We start from the raw sequence: 20726 nt of genomic DNA on the forward strand, positions 1-20726 counted from the left end.
ACGCAGTCAAAGTTTATACAGAGAAGACGTGCTCAAATAACACACACATACAACAATTCAGTCTGTGAAAAATTGCTCAAATGTGTATTATTAAATGTCAAATATAAAATAATAAAAAAAATTGCTCGTCTTTCTTTTCGTTTGTGAGTAATCTTACAAACATCTCAACGGATTTTAATGGGATTTGCATTGGATTGGGAGGTCGGAAGGAAAAGTGGAACCCATAGAGTACAGCATACATTTGATACTAAAAATATTATTATTTTTTTCATAACTTAACCTAACGCATATGACTATGTACCTACCAAACATATTTTATATCAAACATCTACTTTTAAATTGATTGACAGAATTTGATATCAGTGGCGGAACATAAACGCAGAAGAAGTCGTGCTGAAGATTTGGAATTTATTCCTACCACCATATATCTAAATCTTTTTGGAATTATTTTGACAAGGAATTTTTAATTAAGGGAAAAAACTATTTATAGGTCACTCATAGCCCATATAAGAGGTTTCAAAAGTTTTGTTTCTCTTAGACTATTTACAAATGTTCACGGGTCAGAAAGACCCCAACGTATTTCTAGTAATTCCCAAAGCTCGGCGAAAAATAAAAAAAAATATATTTATAACCCATTATTTTGTTATATCAATGTAAACATTAAGGGCTTCATTTAGACTATTTTGGGGATCATAGTGTCTATACTAATTCTAGCCGCTGCCTTCCCGCTTCGCATGGGATAACATTTTCACTGTCAACATCCACCCCCGCAATCATTATTGGGGATGAGTTATGACATTCGCTCTCAGATAATTTCTACATCGCATATAGAGGTTTCCTACCGAGTTCGAAGCATGTAGGAGTTATATTTTGAAACGCGATTTTTTTTATTATTGACCCCTTGCGGGTGGAATTTTGTAAATATCGTTGTTTGATGACATTCACCAAAAAAGTATTCACTATCAGATTTCAAGTCTCTACGCCTTATGGTTTCAGAGATATCGTGATGGGTTAATGTATCGCTGGAACATTCCTTATATATATATATATATATTGATTATTATTAATTTTTTTACAGATTCTGTGACCGGAACGCAATATACACATACTGCGGGATCGTACTCGTCGCTATAAACCCGTATTACGATTTGCCTATTTATGGTGAGATTGTGTACAGAATTATATAAATCATTTATGTGCCGTTAATTTCAGATCGATCTGTGTGAAATAGCTCCCGGCTAAGACCTTCATATTGACATTTAAACTGACTTGGAAAATATCAAAATAGCCGATAAATTCGTCTTAAAAAAGCTGTGTTGGTTAAGATTTGACACTTCTAATGTACGCTAAACCAATAAAAACCAAGATGCCTCTGTTTGCAGAGCATATTGATAATATTACTATAAATTTTGAGATTATTATCATCGATGTACATTATAAAGTATGGGTCTTCTGGGTATCTTGATGACCAGTCTAGGACTTTCCGTCCATTCAGTCTTTTCACTCGTTTATATCCTTCCAACCAGGTGATGAAACAATCATGGCATACCGCGGCCAGTCCATGGGTGACCTTGACCCTCACATCTTCGCCGTCTCCGAGGAAGCCTACACCAAGTTGGAGAGAGAGAGGAGAGATCAGAGTATAATTGGTAGGTTAAAGGTCATTCGAAATTTGGTCATGTTCTTAGTTTTATAAGTCATCCGATTTCTTTGATATCCATTTATAACTTTTCATATTAAGACATTTTTTGTGTAACTTATACATTATTTGTAAATATTTCTAAAGACGAAGCCTGTATATGAACCTTAGCTTGATGGTCCTGGTATTTTCTTTGATTTCCTTTCATATAGTCTCATAGATTGTATGATAATTATATTATTTGACAGTGAGCGGTGAATCAGGCGCCGGGAAGACTGTGTCGGCTAAGTATGCCATGAGATATTTTGCAGCCGTCGGAGGAAATACTAGTGAGACGCATGTAGAAAGAAAAGTATTAGCCTCCAGCCCTATTATGGAGGTAAGTCTCTTGTCAGCCTCTGGTCTACTGGAAAAAAAATCGGTCTTTTGGGTAGATCGTTAAATTTAATAGATTTGAGTTTTTTATTGTTCATACGGCTAAAGCTATGAGCTACTGGAGAAGACCGTCTTCTAAATATTGAGTATACTGTTAAATTTATTACTAGCCAGCTTTTTTTCGATATTCTAAATAAGTGCTTATAATAAATTTCAGGCTATAGGTAACGCGAAAACAACACGCAATGACAATTCGTCGCGTTTCGGTAAGTTCATAGAGATCCACTTTGACGAAATGTACCGGATATCCGGCGCCAGCATGAGGACCTACCTCCTGGAGAAGTCGAGGGTTGTCTATCAGAGTTCCGGTGAGAGGAACTACCACATCTTCTACCAGCTATGCGCTGCTAAACATTTGCTGCCAGAATTGAAATTGGGTAAGCAATTGTTATTATACTTAGGAGTAAGTGAGAATTCTATCGTTGAAATAAGTGACACTTATTCTTACAACAAGTTTGCATCTTCACTCTATATAGCGTTAACAGTTCTTAATTCCTAGAACTCCATAATAGCATTGACGTAGGTTTTTGAATGAGATACGGGAAACGCTTCGTATGTAGTTAGAGACTAACTTGTGCTAAGCATACAGAAAACAAAATAGTTTTTTTTTTTGCACGTTTTTGTTAATACCATATATAAGAAGTCGCGAAAGTCTTAGATCTCATTATAATATATCTTATCTGTGGGCTATATTTTATTAAAAATAAATGAAATTTTTCATATAGTCATGAGGTCTTTTAGAATTTTTGTTATTAGTTGGCCAGATTCTTGTCAGTAAAATAGATTTTCACTTTACCGGATCCAAAACAAGAAAAGTTTTTGTCTGTTAACTTTTAAATATTTATCTCAATAATAAAATTATTTTATGTTACTCTACTATAAATTTAACTAATGCTAGTATATTGTCCAGTCTTAGAAGACCTATGAATCTTCTATGAAACCTTTTCCATATAGGCCAACATAAAACAGTCTGATTGATTTCCAGACCACCAAGACACCTTCCACTACCTGAACCAGGGCGGAAGTCCAGAAATAGACGGGGTCAACGACCTTAAAGCCTTCCACGAAACAAGAAATGCTCTAACTACTTTGGGTACACTTTTCCACTATTAGCGATCTGTATTACAGACGTTTATGATCCGCAAAAAGGAGACTAACTTGAAAACGAAAAAACTGCTGTGGCGGTTATAGAAAAATATAGTATATTATTCCGAGCTAGGGTTCGATTGGCTATATAATTTCCTTTTATTATATATATATATATATATATATATATATATATATATATATATATATATATTTTTTTTTTTTTTTTGTATACTTATATATAAATCTCTTTATTTTTTTTCCTTCTCTATTTCTATTGTACCTACTCCACGCTTTCTCATCTAGTTTCCTCTATCAATAGGGTTTCTGGTAGAGATCTCTTTTAAGAGATAAGTTATCCTTTGTACATCACTCTCCTTTTGTAACTAATTTTTTTAACTCTTGGTACATAAAGAAATAAATAAACACGGCATTTAATAGAAAACGCAAAAATTCAATTATTTACAATAGTAGATAATATCCCAGGTATTATCGCTTGTATGTCACTACTAAAGGACTGACTCGAAAACGTCCTAGCGGCTCTCTTATACACGGCAATCCGATTACTAGAACATCCTCTTTCATATTCCTACTTGTTCACAAACGTTAACAAACGGAATGTTCTACGTATGCTAATAGTTCCGTCCGCTCGTCACGAGATGGCGCTGCCGCTGAATGTCGAGAACACTACAATATTCGCTTAGCCGATCTTTAAGCGCGGAACGATTTATGATACATTTTTTGGATAAAAAATTATGTAGCCATAAAATTCAACCATATTGTAAAGACAAAAAAATCTCGATGATTTATAATATATGAAAAAAATTAAGACATTACGTAAAAAAAATATATTTAATTTTAATATGTAATGTTTGTGGTCTGGAAGAGATCGCCCTTTAGCTTTACGGCCGCCGAGATGGTACATTTTAGTCTACTTTAACCCTGATAGTTGTTAATTTAAGGGCGGACTATACAGAATATTATTGTATTGCCAGGCGTTACTGAGTCGGAGCAACAGAACATGTTCACAGTACTGGCGGCCATCTTGCATCTCGGTAATATACACTTTGAATTGGACGACGAGAGCGATGAAGACGGCGCCTATATTGATGTAATGTATTATGAACCTTGGGACGTTTCAGTAAAGTCGATTTCACCTTGCACATACAACTTTATTGTATATATAAGTGTGTGTGGTTTAGTCTTTGTATGTGTGGTTAGAGAGAATAATACACTCAAATATAGACTCTGTTCTACTATATACAAAGTCCATTTTATGCTGGTTCTGCTTGTTAAGAGAGGGTATTTTAATGAATTTTAGAAGCTTATAAGAAAATGTCCTAATGTACAAGAGATACATATTATACAAGGTGTTCGCTTGATTAGATTTCTATTTATATTGAAATTCTCGTTTAAATTGATAAGTAAATTTTGATAAGTAATTGACAAACTTTTCTTCTTTTTTGAAATCATTTAGTTCAATCGACTAATCATCCCACAGATAAACGACCCCCATATAATAACAGTATGCGCGCTTTTGGGCATATCGAAACCGGAAATATCAAGATGGCTGACACACAAGCGGATAGCTTCCGCCCACGAGGTTATAGTGTCGAGGATGGACTTACAGAGGGCTGTCTTCGCGAGGGACGCTCTGGCCAAGAGAATGTATGGGGAACTATTCGCATGGCTGGTACGAGCTGTGAATAGGGCCCTCGACACAGGGCATGCCAGAAAACACTTTATTGGTATGTATTTAGAGTTCATTTTTCGACGACAATAGCACTTTGCGGAGCTATCGCAAATATTTCGTCTAACACACTGCATATAAGGTCTTGGATCTTATACTTCAAATATAGACCATCCTGTTATTGTATTAGAGTATATTTTACAATGATTATTTAGAAACATTCTACGTAAACTTTCGTGACCAAATATCATTATAAAAGTTGTTATATATTTTCTTAATATAATTCTCATATAACTGGATCTCCAGGTGTGCTGGACATATACGGCTTCGAGACGTTCGAGATCAACTCGTTCGAGCAGTTCTGCATCAACTACGCCAACGAGAAGCTGCAGCAGCAGTTTAACTCGCACGTGTTCAAGCTGGAGCAAGACGAGTATATTAAGGTAGGAGGAAGAGCTCCAGGGTGGAGAGGAATGCAGGGGTACGTACTGTAGGCTTGGGGGGGGGAAATACAAGAAGAGACGACATCCAGGGTAGGGAGAGGTATTCAGGAGTACGTACTGTAGGCTTTGTGGGGGTTAGAGAAATACAAGAAGAGACGATATCCAGGGTAGGGAGAGGTATTCAGGAGTACGTACTGTAGGCTTTGTGGGGGTTAGAGAAATACAAGAAGAGACGATATCCAGGGTAGGGAGAGGTATTCAGGAGTACGTACTGTAGGCTTTGTGGGGGTTAGAGAAATACAAGAAGAGACGATATCCAGGGTAGGGAGAGGTATTCAGGAGTACGTACTGTAGGCTTTGTGGGGGTTAGAGAAATACAAGAAGAGACGATATCCAGGGTAGGGAGAGGTATTCAGGAGTACGTACTGTAGGCTTTGTGGGGGTGGGAGAACTACAAGAAGAGACGATATCCAGGGTAGGGAGAGGTATTCAGGAGTACGTACTGTAGGCTTTGTGGGGGTGGGAGAACTACAAGAAGAGACGATATCCAGGGTAGGGAGAGGTATTCAGGAGTACGTACTGTAGGCTTTGTGGGGGTTAGAGAAATACAAGAAGAGACGATATCCAGGGTAGGGAGAGGTATTCAGGAGTACGTACTGTAGGCTTTGTGGGGGTGGGAGAACTACAAGAAGAGACGATATCCAGGGTAGGGAGAGGTATTCAGGAGTACGTACTGTAGGCTTTGTGGGGGTTAGAGAAATACAAGAAGAGACGATATCCAGGGTAGGGAGAGGTATTCAGGAGTACGTACTGTAGGCTTTGTGGGGGTGGGAGAACTACAAGAAGAGACGATATCCAGGGTAGGGAGAGGTATTCAGGAGTACGTACTTTAGGCTTTGTGGGGGTGGGAGAACTACAAGAGGAGAAGATATCACCTTCATTTCAAAAGGACGTTAGAACTGAACCATGTTGTGTGTTTAAATGAAGCTCGGGCCTTATTTAGCAAGAAAAAAATATACAACTGTTTGTACTAAAATGTATAAGTGGATTATTTATAAAGTATATCATCACAGGTACAGATTAAAACTATACATTTTTTTACTTGATAAGTTAGGTTTTGTGTTGACATTTTAATTAAGCGTCCACAGTAATAAAAACTATTTACATACATTACGGATGGTGTCCGCGAGAGATAAATTATGTTAATATGTCTTTTTTATATATATAACAAAAGATATATATATATATATATATATATACATATTAAAAACGGAATTAATTTAGTCCTTGATTGACAAAATTTTACCTTAGAGATTTTATTGCAAACCTATCTATATAGATTTTTGTATGTTTTTGACGAAAAGCAATAGTAATAATAATGATTATATAAAATTATATATATATACATATACATATATATACATATATATATATATATATAATCAATGCTTATTACTAACAAATTAACTTTCTATATAAAAATCAATTTAATTATTTTTATATTTAGGAACAAATATCATGGAAGATGATAGACTTCTACGACAACCAGCCCTGCATAGACCTGATCGAGGACCGGTTAGGTGTGCTGGCCCTGCTGGACGAGGAGTGCCGCGTGCCGCAGGGCTCCGACCAGGGTTTCGTAGCCAAGCTACACGACAAGTGCTCCAAGTACCCGCACTTCATGAAACCGAGGTTCGGCAACGCCGGTAAGGTCCGACGTAGGCACTGATGACGTGTAAGACTCTCGCGAGTATTCATTCGAATGAAACTAATATATTCGGCTTACTACGCGTTTTTTATTATTTTAACTACACTCTCCCGACGTTTCGGTTACTTTGCAGCAGCGTAGTAATCCGCTAAATATTAGTTAAATTTATATTAAAAACTACATAAGCTCTGTGTGTTTGAATTCATTCGTATTAGTAAAAATTAATGTTCTATAGGAATAGTGGTTGCATTCTTCCAGTACATTGTGAATGTGTTATTAGCGATGTTTATTTTTTTTCATCGCCCAACACTACAGTCCCCGCGGTCGCTTCAATCGTCTTATCAAAACGCTCGCTGTAATTCAATATCGTTTCGTTGTCTCCTCGTTAGACTGTCCGGTTCTGTTAATAAATAAAATCGAAAAGCGATATAGGTCGCGTGTACTTTTGTGATATTTTCTACAGACACGAGGACATCATCAGATTTATATAGAGGCTATAATTTGTTGCCTAAATTCTAAGTAGTTCCCTGATACTGTATTTTTCAGTGACAGTTAGTCAGTACAGTGACAGTACAGTGACAGTGACAGTTAGTTACTCGGTACAGTATATAAATAGTGTGCTGTGGTTTGGTATTTTTTAATTACACATGCGATTCTCTGTGATCCCACTATCATAGTCTAGACGGGCGAGGTTGCCGGCACAAGCTAGTACGGGATAAATTAATACTTAGATATCAAATTGCGTTCACAACATAACTGACTGGAACCGTTGGAGCAAAACAGTCGCTTTTAAATAACTCGCCGATGTCTAAGGATATCATGTTTTATATAAAAAAGTATATTTGTGGTCAGTGTTTTTGATTATTGAGATTTATAAACAAAAAAATCACAGACTTTAAGTCTGCCGAAAAACAAAAACTTTAAATGTACAGAATTATCGAGGAATTAGTTCTTTCTTCTAAGCTCTCGTAATTTTTGGATCTTTTTATCGCCATCACATTATAGTCATATAAATAGAATATACATATATATATATATATATATATATATATATATATAATCCCGTTCAATAGTTTCCGCGCCACACACAGCCATGTAGACCGACCATTCAACATAATCCAGTTCAAACTGACATTCCTTCACAGCGTTCATAATAAAACACTTCGCTGATAACGTTGAATACCAATGCGGCGGGTTTCTGGAGAAGAATCGGGACACGGTTCTGGAGGAGCAGCTGGAGTGCGTGAAGACCGCGACCACCTGCCGGCTCATACACGTTATATTCGCTGAAGCCAGCGTCGACCACTCAGCGACCCTACCACTACCCTCCAGAAGAAAGGCCACTCCATCCATGGCTCTAAGTAGCCTCACTGTGAGTTGATAGGATTGTTTAAGTAATGGTTGGCAGAAAATAATTTTCTTTGTATAAAATACAAAAAAAAAAAAATTTAATTGAATTTCTGTCAATGAAATTAGAGCATGAATATAAAAAGGTATCCTTTACTCTGTTAACTGTTAAGCCTTCATTTAGGTTAACCTTTCAAATCTGATCTAATACTTGAACATAAATTGTCAAAAGCATTGAAAAAAGAAGCATATCCGGTTCAAAGTGACTTCCGAATATTATTAATCATCGAATAATCTTTGTCTTCAGCAACCTCCCCGTCGAGCATCCGGTCAGAAACAAACTGTGGGCTCTCAGTTCAGGGCGTCCCTATCAGCTCTCATGGCGACCCTCTCCGCCACGACTCCACACTACGTGCGCTGCATCAAGCCGAATGACACCAAGCAGCCGTTCCAGTTCGACGCGGCCAGGGCTGTCAACCAATTGAGGTGAGCATCGGTGACAACCCTGATGATAAGTCGAATTTTCTTTGGACGTATATTCTTGATGCAGCTGGAGTGAGTACGGAGTGACAAGCCTGGCAAAAAAACAGAATTCCTTAGCACATATTTTCATACAGTATGCATTGTAAATTTACATTATTTAGCATTGAGACAATTTTCCAGAGCATGCGGCGTGTTGGAGACTATACGAATATCGTCAGCTGGATTCCCATCCAGGTGGCTGTACCAGGACTTCTTCCAGAGGTAATTTTCCATCCATCAAAGTGTATCAGAAACCTGTAATTGCCCAAAGCTTGATATATAGAGTTATTCCTTATAACACTTGAGAAATAATTTGAAACACGAGTAAAATATAATGTTATGATGTACACAAAGCTATAGGTAAGTCACAAGCGGTAGTTTTGCAGCTGACTTTTCCTATATAACATTATGATCTAGTAAATGTTATAGGTATGTTTCTACTCATTGACGAGTATTCCATACAGAGACTTTTTTAAATTTATTTTTAATGAACTTATCTACCCTCTTTTTAATCTGTGAACAATTAAAAGGATGCAGCGTAATAGGAAAGTATAAGATGAATAAAAAATCATATATTTTTGAATAAATATTAAAATTTCTTTTCAGATACCGTCTCCTCTGCCTTTACAAAGAGATAGATCGATCCAATATTAAGGCGACGTGCTCCAAAATATTGGAGAAACATTTGAAAGACCCGGATAAGTTTCAGTTCGGTGCCACCAAAATATTCTTCAGGGCCGGGCAGGTATGAGTTCTATAATTGCTATCTGTGTGTGTGTGTGCGGCAATGTGTGTGTGTGTATGTTCATTCTAATCCCTCAAAGTAACTCATACTAAAGGTAATATAATCCAGGTGGCGTACCTGGAGAAGATCCGAGCTGATCTCCAACGTCTGTACTGCGTCCGTGTCCAGAGCTGTGTCCGAGGGTTCCTTGCCAGGCGGCGGTACGCGAGGCTGCGGCGCGCGCTCATCGGACTACAGGCTAGAGGGAGGGGATACCTTGTTAGACGGTCAGTTATATGTATATAGGTGTCTAAGAGGGGGGGGGATAGGAGCGGCTATATATATACCGGGTATTCGATTGACCATACCATTTGTAGGATAGATATAAACTCTTCCCCCGCTCATGACTCACGATAATTTTATAACTAGACTTGTGTGAACATCAGTCTAGACTCTAGACTCATTTAAAACAGCGACATCTTATAGTTTATACAGACATAACAGAAATGAATTGCTAATATAATGATGATGTGTCCATATACAGAAAAGTTCAGGAGATTAGGCGTAACCGTGCTGCTATCAAGATCCAGAAGACAGTACGCGGCTGGCTGGCCAGGGTCAAGTTCCAGAGGATGAGGAAGCTGGCGATTGGACTGCAAGCGGTGGCGAGAGGCTACCTGGCCAGGAGGCTGTACAAGAACAAGAGGATACTTAAGGCTGTTAGTATATCTGATGCTATTAGTGTTAATCGTTCCGTACATTGACTCAAATAGGACAGCTGCCGGCACGCAACTCGTCCAGGTTTTGACGTAGTGTGGACAAGTTAGCGTATGTACACTTGGAGCAATAAAAAGTGCACACTTTTAATGTTTATCAATAACAGAAGTCGTAAGATTAACGTAACCGAGAGTCCAATGTAAGTGCTCGCAAGTGTGCTCTCCAGACGGAGCGTCCGCATCATATCTATGGCTTATACGAATCCAGCGCTTCCGTCGGCTGTTGCCAAGTCCGAGCCGGCTGCTATATATGCTCCAACCAATTGTTTGAACCAAAGATTCTGCGTCACTCATCTGACGTATGTTATGTAACAATGTTGGTATTTATCTCCTGAGTGTATTTAATCTCGACCAGACTCGGACTTTGGTACAAATATATAGCTTAAATCCATTCGATTACGGGAGATTTTCCTTTGAACACTGTCCATGTTTACATATTATTCTTGGCAGATTAGTGTGTGTACTAAATCGACTTTAAACTGTTCGTTTTTTGTTGGATATCTGTTCGATCTAAATAATGAATTGTTCCAGACTATCGGTATTCAGCGATACGCCCGCGGCTACCTCGTCCGGCAGAGAGTCAGGAAGCGAAGGCAGCAAATCATCATCTGTCAGTCAGCGGTACGTCTCCATACTACGATATATAATATATTTATTTAATCTAAGATATATAAAAACACAGCATATAAGTGATATATTAAAGAATTGCTTCTGAGTCGATTTGGACGGAACTTTGTCTGTAAATAAGCTGTGATGATGGAACATTACACAGGCCACTTTTTCGATATATTAAGATCAAGGTAGGAGAACTTAGTGAAGAGGATTGATTTATAAGTTGGTAGAGCTTAGCTTAGCTGTGGTCAGGTCACTACAGCACGAACATGGGCTGGCTCGACCGGGAAGTACCGCCCTCTCACGGAAGATCGGCGTGAAGTAGTCTTTAATGGCTGCCTTTCGTCCGATGAGTGAGAGAGATGATAGCCCTTTCACTTTTCCCACCCTTTCCTCCTTTTTCAACAGCCAAGGCCGCCAACGCATCCGCAACATCCTTCATGTTGCAGATCTGTCCGTTTACCGCCTTTGTTATTAGAACAAAATCTATTACCTTATAGTAACACAAGCCTTTCCCCAGGTCCGTCGCTTCCTAGCGCGTCGGCAATACAAGAGACTGCGTATAGAAGCTCGCAGCCTGGACCACGTCAAGTCTTTGAACAAGGGTCTGGAAAACAAAATCATCAGTCTGCAACAGAGACTCAACGAGGAGATCAAGAAATCCAGCGCCGTGGGACCTCTGCAAGCACAGAACACAGAGCTCAGGTAGGTCTAGAATTATTTGACTTTAAATTTAAATCTAAGTTGTATTGGATAAGTTTTGAATACCTACGAAATAAGCAAGATTTTCCTAAACAAAAAAAAAAAAAAAAGTTTTTCAATGATAATGTACTGCGGTGCTTCAATAACGGTATGTTTTTTAATTTAAATAGTTACTAAAATTAGTTATTAGATCGTAGACTGGAAAATTTTTTCGTCCCTCAATCTGTTGGGTAATTTTGTCGGATCAATCTGTAATCAAGCGCTTTATTTAAACACTAAAACCTCATACTTTTTGAATGTCATATAATATATTATTGTAACTTTAATTTTTCCCAGTTTGAATTCCTCTGAGTTCTCCTGCTATTTCTAATTATAATTCTAGCACAATAAAATTTAAATGTTTTGTGTATATTTTGATGTAATTCATGTTTCACATTAGATCGAAATTGGAGAATCACAAGATATTGACAATAGAGGTGAAAGCTCTCAAAGTGGACATCGCGGCCAAGGATAACCTGCTCGCCAAGCTGCAAGCGGAGCTGACGGCTGAGAGGGAAGCGAACAAACGTCTGCTGGAAGAGAAGAAGACGATAGAAGTGGAATATAAGAAGAATAAAGATGAACTCGAAGCGAACAGCGAGAAGCTGTCGAGCGAACTGGAGACGACCAAGGAGCACTACTCGATGCTTATATCTGGTGAGAACTGTTTTTATGATTTTATATATATTGAAAGAATTTTATATATATATATATGTGTGTGTGTGTGTGTTTTACTAATATTATAAATAAAAACAGTTATACAGTGAGGCGATGAATGTTTATGTGTGTGTGTGTGTGTCTGTTACTCTGTATTGTAAAAGCTACCGAATAGATCTAGATGTCGCCGCTGGCCGTTGATGATGTGTTTGGATGTTCTGGCCACATTTGTTCCGTGAATTCAATCTAAACTCCGGAGAGATGAAGCCGCGGTCGAGCGCTAGTTTATCCGCATCTGATATATTTAATTGATTTTTTTTTGTGTAATTTTTAAGTCCATTTTGTTGGAATAACTTACTTAAATTCATGATTTTTATTTAAAGTCTAAGACACTTTGGTTTTTGCGCGTGAGTCGTTCGAGGCCGTTCATTTCTTCAAATGAAAGCGAACCGACACGTCGTTTTAAATTAATTACATTGAATTGTTAATTTTTTTAACTTCCAAACGACAGTATCTGATGATAGACGGACGAGATAATAGTTATCTGATAACGGTATGTGTAGATTAAGACGTGATTGGTTTCAATTAAATCGGTCATTATCGGTGTTTTGACGTGCTGGCATATCATAAACAAATATATACATAGAATAGGACTAGACTTAACATATCATTTATTGAACATATGGTCAGTTGTCAGGAAATGACTGATCTAAGTTTGATTAATAAAAAAAAGTTAGTATAGAATGTGTCAGATAAATGTATACCGAATTTATATATTTTTTTGTATTTCACGAAGTAATATATGAGGAGGTTATACATTAGTTAGTGGTGAGTAAGCTCGATGGTGATGCCGCCGGAGATCGTTGTTGAGGAGGCTGATGATGTGTCAAGCAATTTGACAGTTTGGTCCAAGGAGTTTGAATTGAGAGCACAGTTTTGGAAAGGTCAGCTTTTAAGATTATGCGAAAAGGAAAATCATAAAATATATTCGTTTCGATTTTTAAAAAAATATGATAAAATTGCATTCATTAGTTCTGATTTATATTATTATATTTTTAACAATTATTTGTGGAGGTACTGGTAACACTGGGGATATTTTGTTACATTGATTCTGTTCAAGTTGTACCGCGTGGTAATAAAAATTACCATATTATGGTGGTGATGGGTATAAAATTACCAAATGAGATTGTTTTTTGTATTAAGCCTTCGGATTATTAAGATTAGTGAACAGGGAACTGAGCTGGAAGAAGTGGAAGAGAGCTGTTTATATTAATAGTTCAAAATTCTTATTAAGGACAAAAAATCCTGAAACATATGGGTCTTATAATTTACAGAATTTAAATGTCGTCTAGACTTTAAATGTATGTTTAGTTTAGGTTCAGTGGACTGTAATTTAATGGGAATAACAAAATACAACATTGATTTTAAGTGATTTCACTATATATGTCTTATTTAGATCGCGATAAACAACACGAGGATGAAAAGAGAGCTCTGCGGCTGGAGTTGGAGAATGAGAGACAGAGTCGACAGAAGATGCTGTCGTCGCAGTACGAGATGCAGGAGAGGATCGATACGTTACAGAGGTTAATAGCAGACAACTAACTAACTTACTAATACAAAAATAACCTTTGACATACGACGTAACCTTCGCTCTAACAAAAAATCTTATAACCACAGAGTTCCAGCCCCCAAAGAACACAGGCGGTCTCTATCCGATGTCAGCATTAACTCACAGCAAGAGACGACAGTGGAAGATGTTTGTATTGTTTTAACGAATTAAACACTAGTTTACTCCTATGTATTAAAAACAAAGTTCATATGTGATTATCTCGACGGCCTTGTAGAGTTTCATCAGGATCGGTTCAGTGGTTTTTGTTTGATACAAATATAAACACAGTTGCATATATGTATAAATTCTGATATTTAAATTTGATATCCCTACAAAGTATATATATATATATATATATATATACTTAGTAAAACTTTATAACTCCCAAACACACTTGCATTTATTATAAGCAAGGAATATAAATAATATTTTCCCTTATTTACTAGTCTTATAGTATATATGTGCAGGAGTACATTTACTATGTACACTCATTGAGTGAGCGCAGTTTTTCCTACAATCATATTTGAAAGGTATGTAGATAGGTTATAACAAGGCTATTGGTCGTTGTAGGACTTCGGTTACGGGTCTGTTCGCTCGGTGGAGACCACTCGGCCGGCGCTGGAGGCGGTCAACTGGTCCGCTGGCCAGCACAACGGACCCATGCCGGTTAGTACACGCCGGGATACATAGCAACACCTGGATGCACCTGGGTGCAGGACATGCTGGATAACATGAAGGAGAAAAGATTGATTTACTGTTGAATGTTTATATTTTTAAACATGTCCTGGTATATAATATAATACAAGTAATTGTTGTCCTAAGAATATTTGTTTGTTTAAGATCGCTGATGCTGGGCTGGTGCTTCGCATGCAGACGAGGATATCAGCTCTGCAGGGTGAACTGGCGCGGACTACAAAGAGAGCTGCGGACCTGGAAGATAGACTCGCAAGTACGTTTTGTCCAAACCAGACTTTCCCAAAAACCCTTGCGGTACTACAGGCATGTAGGGGCGCTAAGACACCCAGAAAATAATGGGAAGTTATGTATAGTCCTTGGGGGGTGGTTTGTAGTTTAATTTAGCCAAAAAGTTATAGTGGTTCTTCAGTGGATGGAAAAATGGTGGCGCAAAAAAAATATTCACTATCAAAGCGGGCCATAGACAACATAAGTTTGGGAACCCCTGGTCTGTACTGATATAACATGACGTCACCGTGTCACACTAACAGTTAGTACGTTTTATGTACATATAAGTTTAAAAATATTTAATTTTTTTCTTCACGTTAACTTACTTCAGTTACATTTCTGTACACGAAGTCTAAATTCACTTATTATGGTGTCATATAAAACAGTCGGGTGTATTTTTTCTGTAACCCCTTGTAGTTGCTAACCGCGTCGACTGACTGATTGACTTACGACTGTTTGTTTTGAACTTCAGCCGCGTCACTAATGGACTGTGACGTCAAATAGTTCTGAATACTGTCACTTCATGTGGCTATTGTATTGTTGGCCAGGTCGTCTCTCAGCGCCGGGCGGGCCGCGCCCCGACAGCGACCGGTTCAGGGTCGAAGAGCTGGAGATGGAGAACAAGAAGCTGAGGGAACACCTGGACAGGCTGCGGGCCGCGGACACCTCGCTCTCGCGGGAAGTGCTGGGTGAGAGAGAGATAGAGATACATCTATATTGTAGATATGTAAAAAGAGAGGGACATAGATACTTTTTATCGGTTTTTGTGTGAAGTGAGAGGCATTTTACGTAAATTATGCATTAATTACTTTATAATATATACTAACATGAAACGTATTAATTTCTGAACAAAACACAATACCTCTCGTCTTCCGCGACGGTTCCTAGCATGCAGGTCAATGTGTTCTGTATGTGTCATAATATTTCCAGAACAATTGAGCGCTATGCAAAGCGAATTGGACAGACGGAGGGACGAGTGCATACAACTCAAGAGCGTGCTGACCAATCAGGTGGGGACGCACACACACGCACACACACACACACACACACATATACATATATACATTTTTATAAATAAAACTCTTCCTAACTATTGATTCAGCTGTAATATTGAAAGGTTATAACATCACACCAAGCAATATTTAAGTTTCCATTAAAAAAAAAATTGAATCGTAGCCCGCCACCCTGTACCAGGCTGAGGCGGTGGGCTGCATCGAGAATGCTTATCAACAAACACTTGAGAATTCAGAACGTCTCTCAACTAGATCTACTCAAGTCTCTTGTAACTATTTAAAAAAAATGTACTTAAAATATAAAAAAAAATCTCTCGTCAACATCACAGTAGTATTATTTAAACCGTGATACATGTTTGAGGAGCAGTCCGAACAAACAAATCTTTTTTCTTTGTTATCTCCATTTATCAAAATGTAATCTCGGACGCGCGCACTAAGACCGCGGCCTGGCTTAGTTTAAAACTAATATATATATATGCGATATGTATCTTGTATTTTTCTGTATAATTTTACATTGAAATAAATTAATAATACCTTTTTAATTAACAACATATATATATATATATATATATATATATATATATATATATATACAAAAAATAAAATCGTTAATCATTTCTCTTAAAAATCTACATCACGGAGTTATCAACGTACAAACAGACATAACATAATGCTATACACACGTCTTATCTCAAAACCAACGAGCGTCAGTCGTCATCGAAATTCCGTAGCAAGTTGTGTCAATATTAAGAGAAAAGTTTATTTCGGACCAAAAACGACCTCACCCCGGCATATTTCCACATATTTTTAAAGTACAATAAAAATGTTATATAATATGAACAATGTTCGTTGTTGGTGATGGGTTAGCTGGGAAAAAAAATATACATCTGGCCGGGTCTCATGCGAGCGTAAATTACAACCAGGTATGAGACGTTACCAGAAATTACGTTATAACCTGCAATGTTATTCTTCTCACGAAATATTCTCAGTCGTTTCTGTGAAAGTGCCTATAACCTTCTCTGAGAACCTATCTATCTTTCCGTAAGATTCGGTCAGAATCGCCCCACAAGTATCGCACCGGGTGGATAGGTAACAAAAAGCTATGATTTTCCCTTACAAAGAAACATTTTATATACTAATAAAGTTATTATTCCTTGTTATTCTTTATTCTGTAATCTTCACTCGGGACTTGTTATGTCTAAGTTAGCTGTTCTGAGTTCTGTCACACACACACTATGACCAAACAGTGTTCGGTCTCCTCACGTCACGGACAAACAATTTATTTTTTATATATAAATACCGTTAAAACTCTCACTATACTATTTTATGCCATTCCACACAGAAACCTTGGTTCCAAGCATTGAAGAGCGTCGTGAGTAGACTTGTTACTTGATGTGGTTATGATTTGTGTTATATTCGTTTTATTTAATTCAAATCTAGACTAGCTTAGACTAGACTAGACTTATTAAAATTTATTTCTCGTATATTTCTGTTAATTTTCTTCCATTTTCCTTTGCAACGCTTCTTCGGCATTTGCATGGTATGTCTTTATAATTAAGTTACTATCATTACTTTTATTTCATTATATAGGGTGTCCCAAAATTAACGCAAGATTATCTTTAATCAAAATTAACGCAATCTTGCGTTAATTTTGAGACACCCTATATATAGCAGCTTCGATTCCTAATACAATTCCGTTTGTTGTCATTAAAGACACGTTGCTTTTATATATTTAATGTTTTTTTTTTGTTAATGCAATTTGAATCGTATGTTAATATAGTGACAGTATGAAATCGCTTGAGACTAAACCATATATATCGATGTTATGCTAATTTGTATCTTATTACAATAGACGGTGAATCTAAAGTCGCTCGCCACATCCAACTACGGCTCTGACGTGGACATCATCAACGAGGACGGGGAACTGGCGACGGCCTATCAGGCGCAGAAGGGGATAAACAGGTGCGTAATATACGTATGAAACCTTAATACGAGGACAGAATTCACCTAAAAACCAACAGTCTGTACGTCTCATTGACATGTAGTTAGAAATATTCGCATATCGATGATCTATCTAATATTGTTCTTATCCGTGTACAGCTCTGTTACCTCCTGCCTAGAGTCCTAGATACAAAAAAAGTTTTTATATATAAATAATAAAATCCGTTTGAGAATCTGTTTGTTGGTTGTCAAAAGATTTTTTTATTATTATTAATTTTATCTCATTCGTATTCCCACCGACCTACTTGTCCTGGTCGCGCTGCAACCTGGGAGACTTCGTCGATTCCGTTGTTCGGGAAGCGATTTTCTAGTGCGTCAAAGAAATCAAGGAAATTTAATAAAACTCACCCACTAATATCACTTTAAAGTATTTTTTTTTATTTACGCTATGCATGGCTGCCAGCACTGGGATCGTTGAATATTCTGCCAATGTCAACGATTTATAATCTTGATAACTGCGCGGAGATGAACTTTTTTAATGCACTCTTTGATGATAAAATTTTAATAATTGGTCTGTCACCCGTTCAAAGAACGTACAGCCTCATTTTCACGGACGAAGGCCATGTCTACAACAAACCAACCAACGTAAAACTTCAACAAATGATGTAATACTATGCTCGCGTTAAGTAGTTCCCTGGGTAGGATTGTAGTACCTTGTAAGAGAAACAACTATGCAGCTAACATCGACTTAATCACAGTTCTCCGGTCAGAGCAATATCTTTGACATAACAGGAAAATGTCTGTCGGTTTAAATTATTCTTCATTTTAATGTCTCCAGACAACTCCAAGAGGAATTGTCAGCTGAAAAGAAATTCTACTCCGAGCATATATCGAAGGCCAAGCAGGAAATCGAAAAACTAAGGGACGAGAATGAGAGATATCAGAAGTGAGTCAATATCATTTATTCGTTCGTTCGTTCGTTCGTTCGTGAACACACGAGAAAGTGACATATTCTTCATTGAAATTTTCACTCTCCTTAAGATTATAATCTTATTTTTCTGTCCTTTCAATATAATTAACATTAACAAACAAATATAATTTGAATGAAAATTTAAATTCTATATTCCTCGTCTGTTCCAGTAATCTAATTTTGTTACAAAAGTAATTAATTACCTCCATAAAAGGCTATTATTTTGTTTATAAAAACAATCAGCGGTTCTTTTATTAGGAATGTAAAAGTGATTTATGAGGTAATGATACCTACTTTTACCAAGCTACCCTCAAAAGCGGAATTCTTAAAATTCTATTTAGTAAATTAGATAGAGAGAGGAGCTTGGACAGTGGAGGTGAGCGTTCTTCGAATAAGATAGGGTCCCTTAAAGCTAAACCTGGGTCGCAAGTCCCAAGCACTGTTGAAGCTCCTCTCCCTGCAACGATGGACCCGGCACCTGCACGGTGGATCCATGGAGTGATGGAAAGTTTCGTCTCTCAGTTTTTAATAAGTTGTGTCTATGCAAAGGTTGCTCAGCGCTGATCTAAGTCAAGAGCCGAAGAATAAAAGCCAAGAATACGCCCAGAACGAGATCATACGACTGGCCTCGGAGAACATGGCAATACAGGTATGCTATTGTTATTAAAAATATGAGCTGCTGTGATAATATATATACATAGATAATAAAAAATAGTACACACATTAACACAGTCAGCCGTCATGATATAATAAGCCTGTTTAAAATGGAAATGCGGTCAACGGATCAAGATAAATTTTGTAAATAAGAAATGTAAATATATGTAAAGTTTACCATTTCACACACGCCTTATAAAATAGATAAATTTTGAATTTGTAAACATAATTATGAATTGTCCAAAAACATTTGTTTACTAATTTAAAAATTAACAAGAATGCCTTTTATTTTACAGTGTTCGTTAAAATTTCTATTTAACTATATCTGTTTGTTTGTTACACATAAACCAGGAACGCGTCGACAAGCTGTCGGAGAGTTGCAGAAGATACAAGAACCAGATACGTCTCCTGGTGAACAAACTGAAGGAGGCTGGGATTGAAGACGTTCAAGATATACTTGAAGGAAATGGTGAGTTTAGATGGTATATAAACACACACACACACACACATACAGATATATAGAGAGAGAGAGCCAGAGAGAAAGAATGGGCGGGGGGGGGGGGGCGTGTTAAGGACCGATAGCTTAGTTGTAATAGCGACTGATATGCAATATGCTGGAAGTCGTTGGTTCTAATCCAGCTCGTGTATTTGTAATATGCATCCCAAACTATTTTAGCATTTTTAATTAATTTCTTAATACTTTTTAAAAATTTTTTTGTTAAATTTGATCTACTGATTATTAAGTGTAAATATTTATTTTAATTATGCTACAGTTGAGCAAAGAAAAAGAAACTCATTTAACCTCTATAGTAACTAATATTTTTAAGTATGTTGCTGTAATACTCGCTTAAGACCGTAAAGGTCATATATATTTGTAACAAGTTCCTAGACTGCGATTAACTTTGTAATGTGTTGGCGGTTGTAGTTAAAACCTCGTACTAAGTGAAATACACGAGCGCTTATGTTAGATTTGTTCATGATGCTTGCACCTTAATATCTATATTATAAATAATAGGAATATACACGTTCAACTGTCTGTCAGTGATCGCGGTCGCTGCAAAGGCACCGTGACCTCGAGATTGTGTAGGTGTAAAATAATAAAAATGCGTAGTATCCAAAAAAACTTTAAACTAATATAATTTTCTCGATGGACCTATATATATATCTATACCTATCATTGTGTATCTCATATGCAG

At 37.2% G+C, this 20726-nt stretch overlaps 1 protein-coding gene across 2 annotated transcripts in view; it reads left to right on the plus strand.

Annotated features, from left to right (window-relative positions):
• Positions 1–20726, plus strand: part of LOC116776145 (unconventional myosin-Va) — a 31363-nt gene that overhangs the window by 5350 nt on the left and 5287 nt on the right. The window contains exons 4-32 of one of the 2 annotated variants that reach the window (XM_061525258.1): positions 1079–1161; positions 1527–1649; positions 1888–2018; positions 2232–2451; positions 3060–3167; positions 4156–4271; positions 4662–4908; positions 5157–5293; positions 6801–6999; positions 8147–8373; positions 8656–8834; positions 9012–9092; positions 9477–9615; positions 9724–9881; positions 10139–10313; positions 10902–10991; positions 11503–11687; positions 12124–12380; positions 13837–13963; positions 14058–14136; positions 14560–14655; positions 14830–14938; positions 15501–15641; positions 15883–15962; positions 17308–17337; positions 17818–17927; positions 18745–18852; positions 19426–19525; positions 19882–19999. In XM_061525258.1, coding sequence (XP_061381242.1) covers positions 1079–1161; positions 1527–1649; positions 1888–2018; positions 2232–2451; positions 3060–3167; positions 4156–4271; positions 4662–4908; positions 5157–5293; positions 6801–6999; positions 8147–8373; positions 8656–8834; positions 9012–9092; positions 9477–9615; positions 9724–9881; positions 10139–10313; positions 10902–10991; positions 11503–11687; positions 12124–12380; positions 13837–13963; positions 14058–14136; positions 14560–14655; positions 14830–14938; positions 15501–15641; positions 15883–15962; positions 17308–17337; positions 17818–17927; positions 18745–18852; positions 19426–19525; positions 19882–19999 — 3953 coding nt within the window. The remainder of the gene's footprint in view (positions 1–1078; positions 1162–1526; positions 1650–1887; positions 2019–2231; positions 2452–3059; positions 3168–4155; positions 4272–4661; positions 4909–5156; positions 5294–6800; positions 7000–8146; positions 8374–8655; positions 8835–9011; positions 9093–9476; positions 9616–9723; positions 9882–10138; positions 10314–10901; positions 10992–11502; positions 11688–12123; positions 12381–13836; positions 13964–14057; positions 14137–14559; positions 14656–14829; positions 14939–15500; positions 15642–15882; positions 15963–17307; positions 17338–17817; positions 17928–18744; positions 18853–19425; positions 19526–19881; positions 20000–20726) is intronic. The other variant, XM_061525259.1, reaches the window with a different exon arrangement.

The sequence above is a fragment of the Danaus plexippus genome, chromosome 28, assembly GCF_018135715.1.
Source record: "Danaus plexippus chromosome 28, MEX_DaPlex, whole genome shotgun sequence".
NCBI lineage: Eukaryota > Metazoa > Arthropoda > Insecta > Lepidoptera > Nymphalidae > Danaus > Danaus plexippus.